At 29.4% G+C, this 25,094-nt stretch overlaps 1 protein-coding gene across 1 annotated transcript; it reads right to left on the reverse strand.

Moving 5' to 3' along the window:
* Window positions 1-20,596: 20,596 nt before the first annotated feature.
* LOC111308435 (external alternative NAD(P)H-ubiquinone oxidoreductase B4, mitochondrial-like) lies at window positions 20,597-24,582 on the reverse strand. Its single transcript, XM_022906757.2, has 10 exons — window positions 24,060-24,582; window positions 23,308-23,587; window positions 23,023-23,229; window positions 22,623-22,873; window positions 22,303-22,522; window positions 22,080-22,184; window positions 21,666-21,917; window positions 21,435-21,556; window positions 21,162-21,281; window positions 20,597-21,089 (listed from the first exon to the last, which is right to left on the reverse strand). The coding sequence occupies exons 1-10, from the start codon at window positions 24,146-24,148 to the stop codon at window positions 21,002-21,004; spliced, it is 1,734 nt and encodes a 577-aa protein (XP_022762492.2). The 5' UTR covers window positions 24,149-24,582; the 3' UTR covers window positions 20,597-21,001.
* Between the last annotated feature and the right edge of the window lie 512 nt (window positions 24,583-25,094).

The raw sequence follows: 25,094 nt of genomic DNA on the forward strand, positions 1-25,094 counted from the left end.
ACTTAGTGAGAAGATAGGACAGTTGAAATACAAAGCAAAAGTATAAGGGAACATATTGAAAAAGGTCATAAACGAACAGGATATGGCTAACAATGATTCGAAAGATCTGCATAAAAAAAATAAAAGATTACGAGTCTAATTCAAGACTAGAAAATTCACTAAGTTTTACTTTAGTTGGCAATATGAAATGGATGAGCACTGAGAGAAAATGAACCACTGGAAAGGCAAAGCTCAAGAAAAGCAAAAAAAGATCACTAGAATTTCTCAAAAATGTTAGAACTGGAAGGGATTATACACTATAGCTTTAGCAAGAGTGATCGAATGTTAAAAAGAAAAGGAAAGGTTGAAGGCTTGCTCGTAAAATAGAGAAAAAAGCATATTAAAGTACTAAACGAAAAAAAATTGCTTCACCAAGTGATCCAAAGGTTGGAGTTGCAACTATAAGACCACATAAACCATATTTCAACAATAATAATGATTGACAGAAAAGGGAAAAAGGTTGGATCTTCACATGTGATTCAAAAAGAGATGCCTGTATGAGATAGAGAGCATAAAGTTTAGGGAGGCAACAATACATAAAGTACCTAACCAGTCAAGTTTGCAAGGCAATGAAGAAAGCATGAGAAATGATTGAAAAGGTAAAAGTATTAAGACGAAAGTCAATCTCATAGAAGAATATGGATAGCGTTTAGTAAACTTTTTAGATAAAGCCAATGATCATTATAAGTAAGTCAAATGCTTTTATAGATATAATTGTAGAATTATAAATCTTATCTAACAAAAGTTTTATGGAATCAATGAAAATTTTTAGTATTGAAATTCATCTATGAGCAAATATCTCTCACTTACATTCATGCATCACGTGCACCATTTTTAATAATCATATTCTTTTTAAAAAAATAAAAAAAAAGAAGTGAAAAATAAAATTTTCAACATATGGTATTCTTATTTTTGAAAACTTATGATAATAAAGGTTCAAGAATAGCTTACCCACTAAAAATTTTAACTTAGCCTACTCGTTATTCATACATCACCAAAGCTTAAAAAAGAATCATAGAACAAGAATAAGCCAATCAATTTGAAAAGATTGAGAAAGCTCAATAAGAACTAAAAGAGAATCTTAGTAAGATAATGGACATGCTCAAGAATCTTGACAAAGAAAAAATGATGGAAGGTAATCCTAGCTTTCAAGAACAATCGTCAAACACGGTGGATCATATATACTCTCCAGGGTTTGAACCACGATCGATCCAACCTTCTTAAGGAGTAAGAGTTCAAATTTCTACTCTTGAAGGATATTCTTATCCTTATCCAAGAATGACATCCACACCTACCTAGGATAATTTTAAAATTTTGCTAATCCCGTAATGATAGAAAAATCATCCAAGCCAATCTTAATTTTAAACTTGAATGATCCCAAGAGGAGAGAAAAGATAAGGATTAAGACATTTGAGAAAGTGAAAGATACCAGTGCCTAGCAAAAGATGAAATTATTAGAAAAAAGATTTAGGGCCATAGAGGGAATGAATTTTTATGGGTCCATGGACGCAGTCGAGCTTTGTTTGATTTCAGACGTAGTCATTCCACCTAAATTTAAAGTCTTTGTATTTAAAATATATGATGGCATAAAATACCTAATGACTCATGTCACCATGTATTATCATAAAATGGTGACGTATGTTCATGACAAAAAGCTACTAATACATATATTTTAGGATAGCCTTATGGGTTCTACAAGCATATAGGACTTGTATTCATTCTTGGAAAAAGCTCACAAAGGCATTCTTTCACAATACTGGTATGTCATAGATTTGGCCCCAGATTATTTTTCTCCATAGAGCATAGAAAAAAAGTAATAAAAAACTTTAAGGAGTATGCACAAAGATGGAGAGATGTAGCTGTATAAATCTAACTTCTTTTCATTGAGAAAGAAACAACTATCCTATTTGTGAACACCTTAAAAGTGTGTTACTATGAAAGACTGATAGGCAATATAACTAAGAACTTAACAGATATGTGATATCATGAGAGATTATTGAAAACGTCATAAACAATGAAAAGCTCAATGCAAGAGAGATAAGTAGAGCAAAGAAAAAAAAAGCTCCCTAGAAGAAAAAATAAAGCCCAAGTAGTGAACTATGTGGGACAACAGTTCAAGGGTTTCACTCAATACCCTGCACTAGTGTACCAAACTTGTTAACCTCTTATAATTAAATTTTATATCCATCTCTCATCCATATCAATCGTATTAATTGGTACAATAACCAACTTATCCATCTCATTTTCAATCATCTTTTTGGACATCTACTTATGCATATTGTCATCTCTATGCACCCATCAAACTAGAATGGAGACCCAACCCAAGTAATGGTCTAAAAGCCCTAAGAAATACTTAAGAAAAAACTACTTTTGACCTTATCCCTATGACATAGATAGATCTGTGAACCTTTGAAACTCTATTTCCTAAATGGTATGAATGCACATTATAATTATCATTATGGAAACCTAGGTCATTCTACTGAGAACTATACTGTTTTGAAGCATAAAGTACAATGGTTGATTAACGAAGAGAAGCTAAACTTTAATACCATCCAAAGAGGCAATTCAAATGTTAATGAAAACCCTCTGCCAAATCATACTAGATCATCAATTAATGCTTTGATTGATAGGTAAACATGTTTTATGAAAAAGGGGATAAATGAAGTTAAAACTTTGATGGCTAAGGTGTTTAAAGCGTTAGTCATGGTTGATATGTTGAAGTCAATAGAGCCTTACAAATGCTCCGAAACAATTAACTCAATCGAAAGCTATGACTATCATAGAGGTGTTTGGGGGCATTCTATTGAGAATTATGATCAATTCTGTTAAAAGGTACAAAAATTAATGGATATGGGTCAAATAAAGTTTTATGAAGAAAAAAAAGTTTTGATAAAAGCTAAAATGTCTACCATTGATTCAAAGAATAGGTTTGTGCATAAACTAGTAATTATCTATTATGTGAAAAATCGATCACAAGGCAAGAAAAGCCCATCTTTCGACTAGTAGTGACAATTAAAGTCTCTAACCCTTTTTCATACTAGAATGACCAAGTAATACCATGAAAGTATAATTGTGATGTCGTAGTAAATTCAGATGCTATAAACATAATGGACATAGGAAATATGACCCAGAGTGGGTGATGTTACACTCCAAAAATGCTCAAGAAAGCTAGAAAAAAAATAAAGGTTGGGAAAAAATAAAAAAGTCAAAGTAATCCTGTAGCAGTATCTGATAAAGAATGTCAAAAGTTAGTCTCTGAGAATGAAGCTTGTGAATTTTTAAAACTAATAAAAATGATGAGTATAGTGTGGTAAAACAGTTGAACAAGATACTAGCTAGAATTTCACTATTGCCATTATTACTAAGCTTAGAGTCACACCATAACACTTTATTGAAGGTGCTGAATTAAACATATATATCCCACAATGTATCTATTGAGTACGTAAAATAGCATGTTGGTAATCTGTCAATCTCAAACTACATCTTTTTTAGTGATGAAGAGATTCTTTCTAAAAATTGAAGAAGTACTAAGGTTCTCTACATTATTGTAAAATGCAAGAGTTACATAATGGTTAAAGTTTTAATCGACAATGGCTCATTAATCAATGTTATATGCATGACTACTTTGGTACAAACTACCTATTGATGTATCTTACATAAAGCCTAATCATATGGTATGTCGAGCTTTCAATGAGGCTCAAAAAGAGGTACTGAAATATATAAAAATGTCATTGTATATTAGGTCTTGCACTTTCAATATAGAATTTCAAGTTATGGATATATCTCCCTTATACAGTTACTTGTTAGGTAGGTCATGGATTTATATGGTAAGTGCTATTTCATCCTCATTACACTAAAAAGTTGATTCATTGTTGATAAAAAGCTTACATGTATGGCAAAAGAAGAAGATTTACTGTAACCTAGCTGATAAATATTTTTTGTCTAAAAGCAACAGATGAAGCCTTGGAGTGCTCTTATAGATCTTTTGAGAATGTAATATATATGGCTAAATGATTTAAATTATATTTATCACACTTGTCTATGACTATTAAAATGGTCGTTAAGCAGCTTACTGAAATAAGATGGCAATCAAGAGTCGAACTTGGAAAAAATCTACAAAGAATCATAAAGTCACCAACAATATATGATAAGAAAGGTAGGTTCAGCTTGGGTTAGAAATTGACATGAGGAGACAGAATGAAAATCATGAATGAGAAAAATGAAAAGAGAATGGCTACTTATAGGGGATATAAGCTAGAGTCAGAGCCAATGGTCATTTCTTACCTCTATGATTTTTTTCATTTGGGTGGTTGTATTTACCCAAATTCATTTGAATCTCTAAGTGCGAAGTTGATTGAAGGTTTTTTTAAGCTGGCTATTCAAATGATGGATGAAAAAAAAAAGAGTCAAGATGAAGAGCTGTTTATGTATCATTGCCTTTCAAATTTCAAGCTAGATAATTAAAAAGTCATAGAGCTGCCTTTTGTCTTTAAAATTTTTGAAAAGTAATGTGCTGTGAAACTTTAAATCTCTAATTAATCTCTATGAACCTTAGAAGATATTTTATAATGTATTTATCATTTTAATAAAAAATTAAGAAGATACATATGCATTTCTTTTATTTTCACTTTTATTCATTCGATCCATTTCTTTTTTCATTCTGCCTTAATCATTTTTTTGTCATTCCACTTTTATGTGCCAATATTCTTTTTATCTCACCCGTTGTAAGGTTTTAAATAATAAACATAAAGATAATCATGACGATATTCTTGGATTCAATTTTGAAAACATAATTCATGTTGACAAACTTGATAATGAAAAAAATTTAGATAATTACACATTGCCTCTTGATTTGTTGAAATTAACAGAACACGAAGATAAGCCGATTTAGCCCTACAAGGAAATTACTAAATTAATGAATTTGGAGGATGATAAAAATAGAAAATAGGTTAAAATTAGCATGTCTCTTTCACCAGCTGATAGGCAAAGGCTAGAAAAGTTGCTTTAAGAATACATGGATGTGTTCATATGTTCTTACCAAGATATATCAAGACTTAGTACTGATATTGAGAGCACAAATGACCTTTGAAATTGGAATGCAAGCTATTACAACAAAAGTAAGGTGTATGAGCCAGAGATACTGCTAAAAATTAAAGAAAAGGTGAAAAAACAATTAGATGTTGGATTTTTGGAGGTATAAAATATCCTGAATGGATAACCAATATAGTGTCTATTCTCATAAAAGATAAAAAAGTAAAAATATGTGTTGATTATCGAGATCTGAACAAGGTGAGTCTTAAGGATAATTTTTTTTTACCCCATATTGATACCCTAGTGGATAACATTGCTAGGCATTCCACATTTTCCTTTATGCATAGCTTTCAGGCTATAATCAGATTAAGATGGCTTGAGATGATATGAAGAAAACAACATTTTGTAACTGTGTAGGGGACATTTTGTTACAAAGTCATGCCTTTTAGGTGGAAAAATGCTAATGCTACTTATCAAAGAGCAATGATGACTTTTTTTCATGACATGATGCATAAAGAAATATAAGTATATGTGAATAATATGATTGCAAAATCTCGTGAATGAAAAGATCATATAGTCAATCTCAGAAAGTTGTTTGATAGGTTAAAAAGATTTCAGTTGAAGTTAAACCCTACCAAGTGTAAATTCGATGGTAAATCAGAAAAATTGTTGGGCTTTATGATTAGTAAAAAAGGAATAGAAATGGATGTAGATAAAATATGTGCTATTCAAAACTTATCCCCTTCTCGAACCTCAAAAGAAATGTAAGGTTTATGAGGAGATTGAACTATGTTTCTCATTTCATCTTTCAACTTACCTACAAATCTAATCTCATTTTCAAGCTTTTTAGGAAACATGATCCAAGAGAATGGAATGATGAATGCCAAAAAGCTTTTGATAAAATCAAAGAATACTTGTTAAATCCACTTGTGTTGGTGCCATCAGTTCTAGGAAAGCCTTTGATTTTATAGTTAATAGTGCATGAAAATTCAATGGGATGTGTGTTGGGGTAAAAAGATGAAACCAACAAGAAATAATGAACAATCTACTACTTGAACAGAAAGTTCACTAATTATGAGTCAAAGTATTTGCCATTAGAGAAGATATGTTATGCACTGGCTTAGATAGCTTGAAGGTTCAAGCAATACATGTTTTATCACACTACTTGACTTATAGTAAAGTTAGATGCTATCAAGTATATCTTCAAAAAGCCTTCATTGACGGGAAGAATAGCACGATGGCAAGTTTTGCTTTCAGAATATAATATTATCTATGTAACTCAAAAAGTAATTAAAAAAAATACAATAGCAGAGTCTTTTACTGATCGTTCAGCCAAAGATTATGAACCAATAAAGCTAGATTTTTCTAATAAAAATGTGATAGTCATTAAAGAGAATGAACCTATTGGGAAGTCTTGAAAGATGTGTTTTGATGGAGTTACTAATGCTTTAGGTCATGATATTGGAGTAATTTTGATATCTCCCGATAGATACTATTAACCCATCATAGTTAGATTGAATTTCAACTACACAAATAATGTGGTTGAATACGAGGTTTGTATTATGGGTTTACAAGCAACAATTGAAAGAAAGATCAAAATATTAGATGTGTTTAGAGATTTAGCATTGGTCATCTATCAATTACGAGGTGAATGAAAAATGAAAGATTTGAAGTTGATCCAATACCATAAATACATTTTTGAGTTAGTCAAGAAATTTAAAAAAGTTCAATTTGAGCATCTATCTAGAAAGAAAAACTAGGTTGCTTATGCATTGACTACTTTGACTATAATGATCATAATAGATACAAATATCAAAATTCAACCCATCAAGCTAGATGTGAAAGATATACTAGCACATTAATTAGGAATCGAAGAAGAAGTTAATGGGAAGTCATGGTATCATGATATTATTCAATATATCAAAGGTCAGTAATACTCGGAGTATACAATAGAAAATGATAAAAGTATCATCAAAAGGCTGGCTATGAATTTTTTCCCTAATACAGATGTTTTTTATAAAAAAAAAGTCGACATCAAGTGCTTTTAAGATGTGTAGATGCAATTAAAGCAAAGAAAATTCTTGAAAAAATATATGATAAGGTTTGCTGGGCATATGCAAATGGTCATATGATGGCTAGACAAATTATAAGGACTAGCTATTATTGGTTGACAATATAGAGTGACTGTATTGATTATGCTAGAAGATACCATAAGTGTCAGATTTATCCTGATAAGATTCATTCTTATCCATTAACTTTACATGTTTTGGCTGTTCTATGGCCATTCTTTATGTGAGACATGGATGTCATCGGTTTGATCACTCCAAAAGCTTCAAACGAACACAGATTCATCTTTGTAATGATTAATTATTTTATGAAGTGAGTAAAAGTTGCATCATATGCTAGCATGACCTAATCAGTGGTATGCAAGTTCATAAAAAAGAGTTAATATGTAGATATGGGATTTCAAAGAAGATTATTTCTGATAATGTCAAAAAATTGAACAGTAAATAATGAATGAAGTGTGCACTCAGTTCAAGATCCATTATTGTAATTCGACACCATATTGTCCAAAAATGAATGGAGCAATAGAAGTTGTAAACAAGACTATTAAAAGGAACTTGAAAAAAATAACTAATACTTACAAGGATTAGCATGAGAAGTTGCATTTTACCTTACATACTTATAGAACATTAGTGAGAACCTTTACTAGGGCCACCCAATTTTCGTTGATATATGAAATGAAAGCTATGCTACCAGTTGAAGTAAAGATTTTTTCATTGAGAGTTTTGATGAAAGTAGAGCTATAGAAAGCAAATAGGTTAAGAATCATTATGAATAGTTAAACTTCATTGAAGAGAAGAGACTTACAGTACTTTACCATGGTTAACAGTATAAAAAAAAAGATGATAAGAGCACATGATAAGAAAATTCACCCTCATCATTTTTTATAAGAAAACTTAGTGTTGAAAAGGATTCTTTTGAGTCAACATCATAATCAAGCAAAATGGATACCAAATTAGAAAGGTTCGTATGTGGTGAAAAATGTCTTTTCCATTAGGCATTGATCTTGGTAAAAATGGATGGAAACGATTTGCCTATTCCTATAAACTCAAATGTTATAAAAAGATACTTTGCTTGAAAAATGAAATATCTAAGCTGAAAACTTCAAAAGACAGTTTAGATATAAAGAAGAGGTAGCATTATGAGATAACCTCACAACAAAAAGGCATATGTAACTTGATGAACTCTGAAGAATAAAGAATGTCATCTAATTGAGCTTTAGATAAAGAATTCGAGAATATTTTATTCATAATTATCTTGTAATCATTACTTGGGTACTTTTTTCCTACCCAAACACTTTTGTTGCCATACGTTTTATCGATTGGATTAAATATGCTTTCTTTGCTTTAGAAATAATGCCTATCTATTCCTTTATCTCATTTGCTATCCTTGTCCATCTTACAAGTGAATAGGAGAAATGTATGATGAATTTTATTTGTCTTAAACTTAAAAAGATGAAAAACTAACCAATAAATAAAAAATTCCAGCATTACTTTTTAAAGTTGATAAAAAAAATAGGTAGAAAATGACAAGAAAAGCATGATAAGACAGTGATATTATAGAAAGAGAAAAGGATATTGTTGAAGAAAATGTGATAATTAGATGTCAAGGATGAGTTGGTTTTATGACAATTGTTGAGAATTTTGATGACTAAAGTAGAAAAGATGAAATATTCTAAAAACCTTTTACCACAATTAGAAGTGAATAATTTGATTGCATTACATGCATTGTATTTAGTGCTTTTGGTACATGCATTCATGAAAGGTTAATATCATAAGTTGTAAAGATTTTTCATTCCCTAATGGAAAAGATATTTTTGGCCTTTATAAAAGGATAATGATCCAATATAAGATTTCAATCCTAAAAGATAAGGGAATTTGTTTTTTCAAAAATAAAATCTCAATTTTGAGAAAAGATAAAATTTTTAAAGTTGTTAAGCTTCTACTTAGAGGAGTATTTTAAAGACGAAAATTTTAAAGTTGTTGAGCCTCTTTTTAGAGAAACTTTTTCAAGATGAAATTTTTAAAGTTGTTGAACTTTTACTTAAAAGAGCTTTTTCAAGATGAAAATTTGAAAGTCATTGAGCCTCGTTGAACTTTTGCTTAAAGGAGCTTTTTCAAGATAAAATTTTTAAATTTGTTAAGCCTTTGCATATATGAGCTTTCATTATCAAGATTCGTAAGTCTTTCGGGCAAAATATTTTAAATTGTCAAAAGTTATGGAACATTTTCTTAATAGAGCTTTTTAAAATTGTCGAGCTTCTATTTATAAGGGCCTTTTAAATTTAAAAAAAAAAGTTGTCGAGCTTCTATTTAAAAGGGCCTTTAAATTTTTCAAAAAAGTTGTTAAACATATGTTTAGAGAAGTTTTTCAAATTATTAAAAATAAAATAGAATTTTTTTGTGCTTTATGTTTCGTTTTCAATGGTTGTCTGTTTGCTTTTGCCTTATTCTTGATTCTCAGAAATAGGCAAAAAAAGGCAGTTATAGATACCAAATTATTATTATTATTATTATTATTATTATTATTATTATTATATTTTCTTTCTTTTCTTTTTTTCTCTCTTCTTCTGTTCTCTTTTAGTTTATTCTATGCCAAAGGTCCTTATGCATTTAACACACCCCTCGCCAAAGCCTAAAATTCCAGCCACCTCCAGCTACCAGCAATCGCCTGACACCCCTACCTAATTTGGCAGCAAGGAATCCAACCACTAAAAATTTAGTGGCATTGAAAAAAACAATAAAACTTTTGAAAATCTGGGATTTCAATCCTAGAAAATCTAGGATTTAAATCCTATAAATAGAACTACCTTCCTGCAAACCAAAAAAAAAAAAGAAACCCATACACAAAAATGAAGAACCTACAAAAAAATGAGAAAACCCTGACAAAAAAAAACTAAAAAAAAATAAACCTTGCCCAAAAAAAATAAAAAAAAAAGGTTTTGCCAATCCCAAAAAAAAAATCTTTTTGTTAAAAACCAAACAAAACAAAACAAACTCTTCGGTGAGGGAATGCAACCAATTAAACAAAAAAAAAGATTTTTAAACTGAAAGGTGTTAAGACAAATTTAAAAAGATTAGGAAACTTTTGGTAAAAAAAGGGTCAAATCTAGAAATAGGAGGATGATGGGAGTGTTTAGATGTTTTTCTAGGCTTTTATGGTAGCTGGAACGATGATTGGCAAACACCTGCAGCGAGAAGCATGACTATCATCGCAGTGGATGATGACTAGGCCCAGGGACTGTTGAAGGAGAAAATGAAAGAGCTTTTTGGATTTTTTTTTAAAGAAAAGTGAAAAATAAAGTAAAATAAAAAAAAGCTTTACACATAAGCAATTGGGTATCAAAACGACGTCATTTAGGCATGGGAGGATCCGCATGTCCACTCGACGACTTGACTTGGGGTAACCTATGACCCGACTCCCCACTAACCTCTTACTGATCCAGTTGAATAGGCTCAGACCGACGTTGATCGGTTCGATTCAGGTAAAAAAAATTTTTTTTATTTTTTTATATTATTTTTGTTATTTTTAAATTTTATCATTAATATTTGTGTGTGTTAAAATGTTTAAGTTTGTTAGAATAAATTTTTGTTTTTTTTATGATAGTAATTAGTAAAAAATAAAAATAACAAAAAAAAATATATAGTTAAAATTTTTGATAATTTTGTTAAAATTTGAAATAAATCTTCCAAAATAATGATAAAAAATAATAATTGATAATTAATGACTATGATACCAATAATAAAAAATGGTTTCTAAACTTTGATAAATTTTTAATTAAAAACAAAAAATAGTAAAAATAACCAAAAAATAATTAATATAAATAATAAAAAATTAGTAAAATTGTAAGAAATGGAAATTTTTATCTAATAATGAGATTCAAAGATACTCCAAGTAATGATACCTACAAAATCTCTAAGTGAAAAGATTTTTTTTAAATACTATCAACAAATTGGAGTATTTATAAAAGTTTTCAATACACTAAAAAAATTTTTTTGTTATTAAATAAAGTAAAAATTAACTAATTTATTAAAATAAAATGATAAAAAGTGAGGAAAAAGAAAATTTTATATGATGATAGGATTCTAAAAGTATTCTAAGGAGTGATGCTTTATGAAATCTCGAAGTGAGAAATTTTTTTAAAATATTACCAATATATTAGAACATTTCTAGAAAATCTTCAATGTGATAAAAAAATTTTTTTATTCAAAAAAATTCTAATAAAAAACCAATAAAATTTTTAAAAGTAAAATAAAATGTGTGCATCAACATGTTGTCGTTTGCATTGCATACATGTGTTCATTTTATGAAAAGTAAATATGAACCTTTGATGTTAAGATTCTAAAGTATTTCGAGAAGTGATGTCTAAAAAATCTTTAGGTGAAAAAACGTTATTCTAATATTATCAATGTATTGAAACATTTTAAGAATTATTTTAATAAAAGAGTTCTAGTTTATTTTTCTTGACTAAAAATAGAACAATAAATATGGAATAAAGATAGAAGGAAAAAATAAATTTTCAATAAACAGAAAAAGTCAAGGAAATTACTTTTTAAACATTAAAACTAAGACTATTTTTATCAGAATTAATGGATAACATGTAATTAATTGGTACTATTTTAAATGGGAGCTATAGGAATGCTAACCTCACGCGTAACCGACTCTCGAACCTAAACTATTTCGCAGACCCTAAAATTATTTTTTTAATAAATTTTAAGATTTTATTAAAAAGATAAATTTTAATAAGTGACCAATCGCACCTAGCCAAAAAAGATTGGTGGTAACTTTGTATTTTTTTTTTTAATTTTTTAAATTCAAATTCATTAGGTGACTCCAAAACCATTATGACAATGTTCACTATGCCTATCACCAAAAGTTAGTTTAACTCTTATTAACCAATGCATTAACATTTTTTGTAACGACCAATTCTCTTATTATTCACCATTTTAATACATTAACAACCTTGTATAACTGTCAATTTTACCATTATTACTATTTAATACTAAGATATGTAATTTATATTCTCGAAACCTATAAATAAGAGTTTCCACAATTCATTTGGAGAACTTTTGGAGACTTCAAGTAAATTTACTCAATTCTCTTTTTTTAAATCATTTTCTCAACCTTATTCTCTTCCCAACTCAACTTTGTTTAACCATCTACCATCACTTATCACTACACTTGATACTTCAAAATCTACTTCAATCTTCCTCTCCACCGTTTCTCGACACATTATTTCTACTTGTTTGAAATATTTTTTGACCTCAACAAAGAACCCTTTACATTTGGCAGCTCCACTTGGGAAAAACGATTGCATAGGGTAGAACTTCACCAAAGACATGACATGAGAAACTTTACTAGATATAAAAATCCTAATGCCACAAGAATATTCAATGGTGGAGCAATAATCTAGTTAAAGCTTTTAGTCTTTCATTTTAGAAGCTTAATCAATTATAAATATTTAATCTTTACCTTTTACTATTTTTAACTATTGAAACATTTTTTTTACTATTATTATTTAGCGCATGCATGTTTAAGAAATTTCAATAAATAAAAAAAAACTTAACGTGAAAAAATGAAAAGTATGTATTATTCCAACAAATGTCCATTCTAATGCTTGCTCTTTTACCAAATATTGCAAAAGTGATGAAAATGTTTGCCTTTCTATAACATTAAGAAAAAAAAGTTATTACTATAAATTGTGCTGAGAGTTTTCTTTAATTGTATATAAAATTAATCTTCAAATCAAATTAAGATACAAAGTTGATATGGTTGTTGTGTAGAATCCATTTTTATTGGCCATAATTTAACAATTCATGCTTTGAAATCAAATTAATCTCCTTGGTACTAAGTTGAGAAAAAAACTATCTCTTTCATGCATGTAAAGTTTGATCTCTCCCTTTTTTGGTTAAGAATTCACCTCCTTAGTATGAAATAGAGAATCACTGCTTGGCTATAGCTTTGTCACCCATTCTTTAGCTACTACTCTATTATAAATACTTGCTAACAAATGAACCTTTTTAGTACTAAGTTGGGAATCATCTCTTTCTTACAAATTGAAAAATGTTCTTTAGTCGCAATTATATCGTTCATCTTTTGGCCTCAACTTTATTGTTTATACTTATTATCAAGTGAGCTCCCTTAATATCAAGTTTAGAATTATCTTTCTCTTATAAATTGATAATATAATTAGTGGCCAAAGCTTTATCGTTTATTTCTTGGCCTAAATCTCTTAAGTACTATGATGTAAATCATTTCTTTTGATGTTTTTTGTTGCAACTTCACTACTCTTATTTAAAAAGAATATCTCTTTTGTATTGGGTTAAGAAGTTATCTTCCTAATATGAAGTTAAAAGTTCTCCTTGGCAATGCACATAATTATATTAATGTTACTATTATACACCTTGTTTACCTCATAAGTGGAGGTATTAAAATTTCAATGAAATGCTAATATTATTAAGACTTTTCGAACATCAAAGTTGAAAAACCTTATGAGCAGTATGTCATATATGTGTTATTATATAACTTATATTTTATAGGTTAAGAAATTCACCTTACTACGAAAGTAATCTACATATGAAACATTTAAAACTTTTTGGAATATATTGGAGCAAAAATGCATAGTGCATACATATGATGATACAAATTTGAAAGAAAAGTTAATTCCAAACTTAAAAATTTTTCTCAAAGATAAAAAATACTCCTAAAGGAAGCCAAACATCTTAAATCTTACTATTTCATTTAGTTTACGTACATATTTGAATTGAATATCTCTTTTGTATTGGGTTGAGAAGTTATCTTCCTAATATGAAGTCAAAAGTTCTCTTTGGCAATGCACATAATTATATTAATGTTACTATTATACACCTTGTTTACCTCATAAGTGGAGGTATTAGAATTTCAATGAAATGTTAATATTATTAAGACTTTTTGAACATCAAAGTTGAAAACCTCACGAGCATTACATCATATATGTGTTATTATATAACTTATATTTTATAGCTTAAGAAATTCACCTTACTATGAAAGTAATCTACATATGAAACATTTAAAACTTTTTGGAATATAATGGAGCAAAAATGCATAGTGCATACATATGATGATACAAATTTGAAAGAAAAGTTAATTCCAAACTTGAAAATTTTTCTCAAAGATAAAAAATATTCCTAAAGGAAGCCAAACATCTTAAATCTTACTATTTCATTTAGTTTGCGTACAAGTTCTTCTAATAAACGTTTTGTAGCCTTGCCCTATTTTTGTCATCATCAGATATAAAATATTTCAAAGAGAAAATTAATCTTTGTAGTCTTGCACCACTCTCATTTATAAGCTTTTCTTAAAAAAAGTTAGATGTTATGGCCATTAGAGTCTTTTCTATAACTTTCTTCTATAAAAAAAAATTTTTGTGCTACTCCCATACAAATTCTTCTCAAAATCCAGTTGATTATTATGCTATTTTTTGCTATTACATTACCCTTATATATAGAGACCCACTTAAACCTAGAGCCTTTAATGAAACAATTGGGCTTCACAAAAAAATTGCATAGGCTAGGTCATAACAATTTTAGGTTTTATCTTTAGGTTAATGCTTGTTTTTATTATTTTATTTTATAAGAAAAAAAATAAAATCAGGATTTTTATGAAGAAACAAGAATGAGTAAAAATGTTTTGAAATTTGAAGATTGGATTAAGTTTTTGAAATTCTTGTACCTTTTTGAAATCAAATTTAGGGTTAAATAGGTAAGATCTTTTGTTTTTGAATTTTGGGACCTAATCTTCACTGAAGATGTTCCCTATATGAACTACCATTTATAGATTGAAAAAGGAAAAAGAAAAGTAGAAATCAAAAAGTATTTAAGGGGAGTAAATTTGGGAAATAGTTTTTGGCATTAGAGATTTTTTTGGGATTTTAGTAGCTAAGTTTTTAAAAAAAAGAGAATCAATCCACAATAATCTACAAAAAAAGAAAAACCCATAATACACATCTAGTTCTCAAAGCAACAAAACAATAAACAATTTCAACAGAGAACTACCTAATTTCAGCCATCAAACCCACATTTACGCAACCTCAACTAACTTTCCACCAAACAACCAGTCAATAAACCTTACCAACATAAAGCCAAAAACAAAGCAAAGTCAAAAACCAAAAAAAAAAAAAAAAAACAAGAAACAAAGAAACAATTTTTTTTTGGGTTTTGGTTTGATCATTTTCAAGGGATTTTTGAGCCCTCAAACTCGATGAAAAGGTAGCTAAGAATAAGGGAAGGAACATACCTTGGAGCAGTGGTGATCGACACAGCAGGGAATGAGATTATTAAGTTCGAATCTACTATTTTCCAGGGTTGATCCATGTGAATACAGTGAGTTTTTGAAAAATCCAAGCCTAGAACCGAAGCAAGGATATCGATACAAGCCTCAAGGCAACATTGGGCTTAAACAGACTTTGACTGGTGACGGGGTGCTACAGTTGATTATAACTGAAGGCGATCAAAATCTAAGAAACCTTGAAGAAATGGCCAATGGTCATATTCTTTTATGAAAGAGGGAGAGAAAAAAAAAAGGTTTAGAGAAAAAAAGGTTAAAATAAAAATAAGGAAAATAACTTTAAAAATTAGGGTTTTATAATAGTCTTAAAATGTCATCATTTTGGGGATTCAAAATTTCACTTGTTTTTGGAAACCCAGACATCAACCCACGAGCGACCCACTTTAGCCCTTCAAGCTAATTGTAAGCCATTTTTAAGCCGAAACCAAGCTACTAACCTAATTTGTTCATGTAGTTAAGCCTTTTTTTTAGTAAAGCTAAGATTGTTTGGGTAATTTTTTTTATGTTATTTTTTTATTTATTTATTTCTTTGGGTTTTTTTTAAACATAATAAAAAAAATTTCAAAGATCTTAGGGAAAAGTTTCAAAAATCTTTGGAAAAGTTGAAATATCAATTTTTTCTTAAACAAAAATAATTTCAAAAATTAAGGAAAATTTTGCAATATTAACTCTTCATTAAACAAAAATAATTTCAAAAATTATAGAAAAAGTTGAAATATCAAAATTTTCTTGCACAAAAGAATAATTTCAAGAAATGAGGAAAAAGTTGAAATATCAATTTTCCTTAAAAGAAAATTATTTCAAAATTTAAGGAAAAAGATAAAATAACCAATTTTTCTTAAAATAAAAATACTATTAAGATTTGAAGAAAAGTTGAAATATTAAAATTTCTTTTTAAACAATTTTGGAAAAAAGTTGAAATATCAATTTTTTTCTAAAATTAATAAGTTTTTCTAAAATTTCATAAAAAGTAAAATAAGTATTAAATGATCCTATGACGGAACCACTTTAAAAGAAACAATTATTTTCTTATATACTTATAAGGTAAGAGAATTTTTTTAAATTTTTATTAAAATATTAGAGTCAGTTAAGAATAATTTCTAATACATATAATTTTTTATGACTAAATGGATAACACAAAATAGCTCATACTATCATTTGATGGGCGTTATAATCTTCCTCATATGTAATCATATTCCCAGACCTAGCTTGGTTTCATAGACTAGAATCTACCTTTTAAAAATATCTAAGTCAAGTTCGGTACTTTTTTTTTCAAAATGGAATAGATTCAGTTAGATAATAAATCACACCTAAACAAAAAAATTAGTAGCGACTCTTAAGTTTATATTTAGCGATTAAGTTTTCAGACTTATATATAAAAACTTTTAAAAAAAAAGTTGAAGAGTGAAATATTTTATATTACTTTCTTATTGTCACTACTTTACTTTTATATACAAGTTTTTCAAAAGGAATTGATAAGTGAAATATCATTCATACTTTTTATTGTGTAAATCTTCTTGTGCAACATCTTAAGAAACATTGCATTACTACTCTAATAGATGTTTCATTCATATTTGATATTTGTGTTTCACTTTTTTTTTTTAAGAAAACTTATTTCTTGTATTACTTTGATAAATGATTCTAATTTTTTTTTATTCAATATCTTAAGAGGTCTTGTAATTTTCAAGAATTGCTTTTTTCATATTTTCACACAACACCACAAAAAAAAATCATTTTTAAAAAAACGCTTTGCTAATCATTTTACTTCACACTATGAAGTATTCCTTAAGGAAAGCATCCTATGTATTATACTAAAAATTTTTATCATAAGAAATTTTTCATAAATCATCCTTATAAAGTGTTTTTCAAATGTCACTCTAAAAACCATTTTTCACTTTTTCTTTCTGTGTACTCTAATAATATCTTAATAAGTATTCTACATGTATTTTCTAAAAGTTGTTTCTTATTATTTAAAAGAATTTTTAAAATATTCATGTGTATTTTTAAGAAATGCTTCTCGTGAAACACTTCTCATTACATATCCTTTTTTCAAAAGTATCTCTCATTCATACTTTCATATTGAAATGCATTTTTACATCTAAATAATGAATCCAAAAAATGAATTTGTTATATATTGTTGCTAGAGATATTTTCACTCATAATTTTTGAGAAGTACATCTCTTGCCCTCTTACAAAGAATGTTTTCTACAATTCAAGGGGTGAATCGATGATTGTTAAGAAATACATCTTATTTATTTATGTATAATTCAAAGAAAATCTACCTAAGAGATGTTTGTTACCTAACATTCTTTAAAAAAAAAAATTCAGCATGATATTTCAAAAATCACTTCTTATGCCCTCTCTAAATATATTTTTAAAAAATTATGATGTACCCGCATTTTTTTTTTACGAGAACTCCTTCTATATCATTTCAAGAAATGTTTCCTAGCATTCAAAAAAATATATTTTTTAAAAAAATATTCCTTGAGCACAATTACCTAATGTTCGTGCCATCCATTCTAATGATTTCTATTTTTTTTTAAAATAATATTTATTATTGAATTATTGTTATTATTTTATTAAGAACAATAATTAGAGCAACGAAGTAAAAGTTTGGTTTTATTCATATATTTTTCAGCACAAAACAATGTGAGTAAGACATTAAAAGTCTTCTTTTTTATTCATTTATTCCTTTATTGGTCTTAGACGTAGAACAAACTTTGCACACAAAATTTGCTTGAACAACACTTGAATCAAAACATGTATAATATATATTTTTGTATGTTGAAACATATATTGAATTAGAATATACATTAATTACTTAGATTGATTTGCTTTACATGCCATTCTCGAAAATTATTAAAACGCATTTGTTTTATGCATGATTTTTTTTATAATATTCCAATTATGGGAATGTTGTACGAATACAATAGAACAACCTTATTATTTGTTATAATTTTTTTTATTTTTTGGCAAAACTCTTTTATTATTTTTTAATAATTTTCTTTTTTTTTTTTGAAAAACACTTCCATTATCTATTCCTTTTAAATATTCTTCTATTTTTTAGAAAAACATTCCCATCATTTATTCTCATTTTTTTTAGGCAAACATTTCAAAAGTTGTTCCTTTCGATAATTATTCTTTTAGGGAAATATTTTCATTAGTTGTTCTTTTTTATAATTTTTTATTTTCTAAGGAAATACTTTCATTAGTGGCGTTCCTTTATATATATATATATATATATATATATATATATATATTATTACTTGTTTCTTTTGATAATTCTACCTTTTTTTAGGGAAATACTCTCATTAATGATTTTTTAATTCTTTTTTTTTTTTAGAAACACACTTGTCTAACAAATAATTCTTTGATTTATAACACTAAAATTTGCTTGTTTTATGCATGGAACATCTTTTGATTTATATCAAACAATTTCCATGCAGGGGCCAATAAATCCCCACATATGCAGTCACAAAAATATATATAAATTTTTGCTTTTCATGAAACTTACATCGTACATCTTTAAATTATGAGAATAAATATATCTTATACTTTAGTTTTACTATTCAAGGAAATTGTACTAGTGCATGAGAATTTTTAGTATAAGTTCTCATGCAATTCTCATGCAAGGGGTAAAATGTAGATATTTGATTTTGTTTACTAATATTTTATTATTTTAAATTTCTTTAAAGTTGTTCAAGCTAAGAATAAGTCAAAATAGATTATGAGGTTATTTCAATGAAGATTTTTTTTACGAAACAACTATTTGTGGAACAACTCTTTCAAAGAATAACTTTTCACAGAATAATTATTAAAGGAACAACTTTTTCATGGAATAACACTAATGCTTTTACTGAAAATTTTTTTACCAAAAGTTACTTCACTATGAGTTATTCTACTAAAGACACTTCAAATGTTACTTCATCAAACAAAGAAGTGAAAATAACTTCGAAATATGACAGAATTCTTGGGTTAATTCTATTGTTGGGATGTTTAAGAGAGTCTGGCTTGATGATTAGACATGGAGATAGTTAAGACCTCTTAATCATTCTTTGAAGTATGAATGCTTCTCTTTTTCTTTCAGAATAATGAATTTCTATGTTCACTATATCTATCACCAAAAACTAATATACTTTTGTTAGCCAATACATTAACACCTTTTGTTATGGCCAATTCCTCCATTATTTACCATTATTCATATTTAATACATTAACACCTTTTATAGTTGTTAATTGAAACCTAATTCGATTAAGGGACTTTTGGAGACTTTTGGCAAATTTACTAAATTCTCTCTTTTTAAATCATTTTCTTAGCCTTATTGTCTTCCTTACTCAATCTTGCCTCGCCACTTGCCACTACCTACTGTTGCATTCAATACTTTAGAATCTGCTCCAATCTTTCTCTCACCGTCTCTCGACACATAATGTTTTATTTGTTTGCAACACTTTCTCACAAACAACCCCTTTATAGTTACCAAAATGCACCAATATGTTTTAAAATATGTTCCTATATGTTTGTTGGTGGTGCCTTCCTTGTAAATTTGTAATGTAACATGTGATTCACGGTAGATGATTGATAACGCGCATCTTTCACGCAAGATTATACTTTCAGTGGATAACTACTTCAACAAGTGAGATGTCGTCTTCAATTATGCTAATGATGTGTGTTTTGCCTTTTGGTATTCTTCACATAAGAAGAACAGGCAAGCAGAGACAAAGGCTGAGCCTCACCCATGGACAATAATACATAGTGCAGATTGGCTTAACTGATTGTGCATTTAAGCATGGCATTTATATACCTTGCAATACGAATCAGTTTTCAGTTTTCAGTTTTCAAATGGTCAACATGCTTCAAATTCATGGCAACATTGGAAAAGGATCAACAGCAATCATCAATGATCATAGGTTCGAAATTTCTGAGTAGTGTGCTGGTGACAATACCCATTGCCTTTGCTATGGTTGTTCAAACAACATATTCTCACGCTGCATGATGCAAGTTAGACCATTTGTATTAATTTCTGACTCAAATAGATTTCACCTGGCTTCATCTATGCATTTTTTATGTGGTGTGAAAACACTTCATAACGACCCAAAATAATGTGGGCCAGTGAGCTTTGAGAATCGATGCTTTTATTTTTGAAGCATATATCACATTTACGAAACAAGGGGGAGTCATCTAAAGAGACAAAAATGAATCATGCAGCATTGACAATTTTCGAGATGATGGTAAGAGTGCCTATGGTCATCTATCTCTTCTCATCTGCAAGGATATGCAGCACGAGTATAGTAACATATGCGGCTATTGGAGGAATACTGGCCAAACCGCAATATGGACCATTTCTAACATGCTTATTAACTGTAATAGAAAGCGAGACAGAAGAATGTGTTGTCACAGTAAAAGGCTATCCAGATCCGAAATAAAACAAAAATTATTGAAATTTGATTTTCGCAGAATGTTAGGAAACTACCAACCGATTTCTAAAACCCTTTTAGACGAAGCAAGATCTAGCTCTATAGGAAAAACTTAATGGAAACATTTCTCAGATCCGACTGGTGTCCCTTCCAAATGTGAACCGTCTAAACCAGTCAGATACCACCAGCATCCTAGTGCGCCAGCTGACTAGCTTGCTGCAGGTGAAAGAACCATCAGAGACTGTCAAGGAGCCAGCTAATAACAACTAAAGCTGAAATGAAAGTTACCTTGCATAGATTGAGTACCAAAGCCACTGGGTGCTATGACCAATTGAAACCCAGTCTCCAGGAAGTTGAGCTGCAGTCTGTTCTCCTCCTAGTGGAGCAAATTGCCCAAAATGTTTATACCTGAAATTGGTCAACAGAGCAATCAAATTTCCGTTTCAGCCTATTTCTAATTTTTCACCCTTAAATTTTGGCAGAACTAGCAGGAAGTTGAAGCTTTGGCTGAAAAGAATTTTATATGTTGATGCCTATCACATGATTAATTTCAGGTTGAACCTGAAGGGATGAAAACGGTGGTGGCCTGTTGTTCGAAACCTGCGAGGACCTTCAGGATTCTGTTCACATTTCTCCATTCGATTGAAACATTTTGCGAGGTACTCACCTTGTTGAGCAGCGACCTAGATTGTATTAAAAAAAAAAAAAAACCTTCAGCATTTAACATCTCATGGTTGAACATGTAGAAGAGCCAAATTCTCCGAAAAGGAAAAAAATGCACTTCCAACTTACCTGAGCTGTTGCGGGTAGATTTTTCATCTGAGAATCCACTTGTGAGAGAGCTTCCTTAAATTTTTCAATATCAATTTCTCCTTCATATTTGTCTAGTAAAGCAACCATGTTTTTTACTTTGCTCTTCTTCAAATAAAGCTGCACTTGAGGGTACCTTTCTGTGATGTCTCCTATAACTTTTCTGAACTCTTGTTTGTTTAAAAAATTAGTATCATCCTTTTTTACCTGGCCGAAAATGGCTAATATATCTTCCTGATAAATCGACAACAACAACAACAAGAAGCAAAATAATAAAACTTTCTGGCAGATTGAGGTTAAAGGCCTGAAGGGAGGCCAGGTCTACAAGGTAACAACTGAAATTGAAATACTTACAAGATATCAAACCAGAAAAACAAACCGTTAAGCAAAATTTACCATGGCTTTGCGTTGATTGATGGTAGCACAATCACCCAGAGCATATACACTATCACATCCTTCAACTCTCAGCCATTCATCTGTTGCTAAAACACGCCTGCTACCCTGTGATCACAAAATTAAATAAACATTAAAATCATCTTCAAAAGAAGGAGAAGAAATAGCCTCAATGGAAGAGTTCAAATTTATAATTAACTTAAGGAAAGAATTGTTTCGTTTAAACCTGCCCGATTTGTTTCATGAAGTCCAATATGACTGGACGAGGTGCAATACCGGTGGACCAGACAACCAATCCATATGGGATGGAACCACATTCGCCAGTTGCTCTATCTTTAGTGGAAACATCCTTTGCAGACACTTTTGTTACCATTGACCCTGTCTTCAAGTCAATACCATCTCGTTGGAACTTTGTTTCAGCAAATTTGGTAATCCTTTTGTCATACCTGTGAAAGAGGAGATGATGCTATCACTTATCAGGATTAAAATTATTAGATAAACGGGATTTTTTTTTTTTTGAAAATTCTCTCTATTTATCTATATTACATGTTTAAGATATGATCGCCTGCTTCAAGAAGTGTAATTTTTGCAAGGTTATTGACAGAAGGATATAGTTTAGCTATATCCTGAACTACAACGTCATGAAGCTCTGCAGCAAACTCAACACCAACTGGACCACCGCCAACGACAACAAAATGCAAGATCCTCTTCCTCTCTTCATCACTTACACTGGGAAGATTTGCCCTTTCAAAACAATCAATCAATGTGTTTCGGAGCTTCTGAGCATCTTCCACTTCCTACATCACAAACGAGTTTTATCTTTATGAAAGACAGTTTTGGAACAGATTCCACTTAAGCTGTAAAACAAATTTCTGACAAATATTTTCTTTGGTGAAAAAAGCACTTTAATCTTATTAAGCACAGAAATTTGCAAATTATATTGTACCTTGAGAAAGTGTGCATATTGTGAAACACCAGGGGTGTTAAATGTATTTACTTGAGCTCCCACAGCTATAATCAAGATGTCATAATCCACTGTAAATTCTTCTTTGCCTCCTAAATTGGTGACTTGAGCAGACCAACAATGAAGTTTCTTGTTGCTTGCGTCGATCTTGAAACATTCAGCTTCCTTGAAGTCAATTTGATAAGGTCTCTGCCATGAGAAATAAAAAGAAAAGCAATTAACATCAGGCATTCACACTAAAAGTATTAGTACTTAATTTGTTTATACCTTACTCAAAATGTTGCGAATAGGCTCAACAATGCTGCGTGCTTCCACCGTTCCATTAGTCACACTTGGTAACAATGGAGTAAAAGCAAAATAATTGCGGGGAGACACCACTTGAACTTCGTAGGACGCACTTTTCAGATTTTTTAAGAAACTGGTGGCAGCCCATCCGGTTCCAAGCACCACCACCTTCTTTTTCTTAGATTCAGGCTGTTGACCACCATCAGTAAACACTCTTAGGAATGGTCTGCAGTCATCAGAAAAGGCCAGCAGACTACCACCACTGCGCAATCCAGTACAAGTACAAAATAATTAAAAGAAAAAACTGACAAATCAATAAGGTAATACAATTTAATGTGAAGTAAAACTAGAAAGGAAAAGAAAACTTATTACTAGTTGTTAGATTTGAATGTAGTGTAGAGCACAAAAAGTTGTACAAACGAGAATTGATTACCAATTTACTGTAATACTGACAGTTTCAAAGCAGGTGTAAACAAAAATTAACATGTCTAAATACAATTTTTTCTTTTATTTTTATCAAATTCAAATTTTTTTCAGGTTTTTCCATACAATGAATAGTTTAATATTGTCAAATTTACTTTTTATCCATCAACTTTAAAGAGATCCCCGGTTTCCTGTTTATAACTTCCTCTGAATCTCAATATTCTTAAAACAAATACTCCGCAAAGCATAAACATGCAATTAACAACTCATCGAAACAACAAAGAAAGAAAAAAAAAAGAATATATATGTACCCGACGGTGGAGACGATGAGAATCTTAGACAATGAAGGGTAGGCCTGAAACAGCCTCAAGGCCTTTGCGTAGAATGTGTAGCTGACCATTCTTGTTACTGCCAAGAAAACAAAACCCTACTTTTTTTTTCTTTTATCACCAAGTAAAAGAAAGACACAGAAGATTTAAATGCAGAGAAAGCTGGAGAATCGGTTCATGAAAATGGAAAGTATCAATTTCTTGAGTGTTACGTAGAGAAATTTTTTAGTTAGTAGCGAGTGTTTAGGAATAACGGCCACGTGTAGAATTATAGGAAAAACTTCTTTCCTCTTGACTTGTCAAAATCAAAGAGAATAAAACCACGTGCCTTTCGTTCCGAGACGAAGATATCTTCCTGCATGCTGTAATGACTTAACTACTTACTAACGAATTTGTTGGGAAGCCGTCCGATGGAGTTTGGACGGTGATGATTTCTGCATGTTTTTCATTTTGCATAAATACAAAAAAACATTTTTTTTAAGACACATAAATAAATAATTGAAAGCCAGCTGATTTAGACTACGACTAGTCCCGCTGGGATTAAATATTTTTCTCATCTTGGTGTATTTTGCATTTTTATAAAAATATTTTTTTTTTTATTTTTCATCTTTTTTTTTCTAAAAAATTCCCTCTCTTACTAAACATTAAAATCTTTCGGGAGTTTCTAAACGTATCCCACTTTTTGTTTTTTACACTTTATTTTTTAAAAAATTTTTATAAATAAAATTATTTAATTAATTTTCTCACAAGTTTTCAGATATCTATATGTATTAAGTTTTAGAATTTCTCATATCATTCTAAAAGGTTGGAAAATAAAATTTTAAGAAAAATTAAAAAAAAAATTATTAGACATTTTTACTAATTGGTATAATAAAAAAGGTTATTATTAAAAAAATCATAAATTTTAAAATTAATAAAAAAATTAATTTTATTATTTTGACCTTAAAACAAAATAAAATCTTATGAAACCTTAAATAAACTAAAGATAAAATAGTAAATATAATTTTTTTAAAATAG

The sequence above is a fragment of the Durio zibethinus genome, chromosome 2 (assembly GCF_047325235.1).
Source record: "Durio zibethinus cultivar Kanyao isolate XHJ-2024 chromosome 2, ASM4732523v1, whole genome shotgun sequence".
In the NCBI taxonomy this organism is placed as follows: Eukaryota; Viridiplantae; Streptophyta; class Magnoliopsida; order Malvales; family Malvaceae; genus Durio; species Durio zibethinus.

Coding starts and splice junctions, on each gene's coding strand:
- LOC111308435 (XM_022906757.2), bottom strand. CDS start 24,148: ATGGTCAGCTACACATTCTACGCAAAGGCCTTGAGGCTGTTTCAGGCC. Junction 23,588..24,059: donor CTCATCGTCTCCACCGTCGG/GTACATATATAT, acceptor TGGATTGCGCAG/TGGTGGTAGTCTGCTGGCCT. Junction 22,523..22,622: donor GGCGATCATATCTTAAACAT/GTAATATAGATA, acceptor CCTCTTTCACAG/GTATGACAAAAGGATTACCA.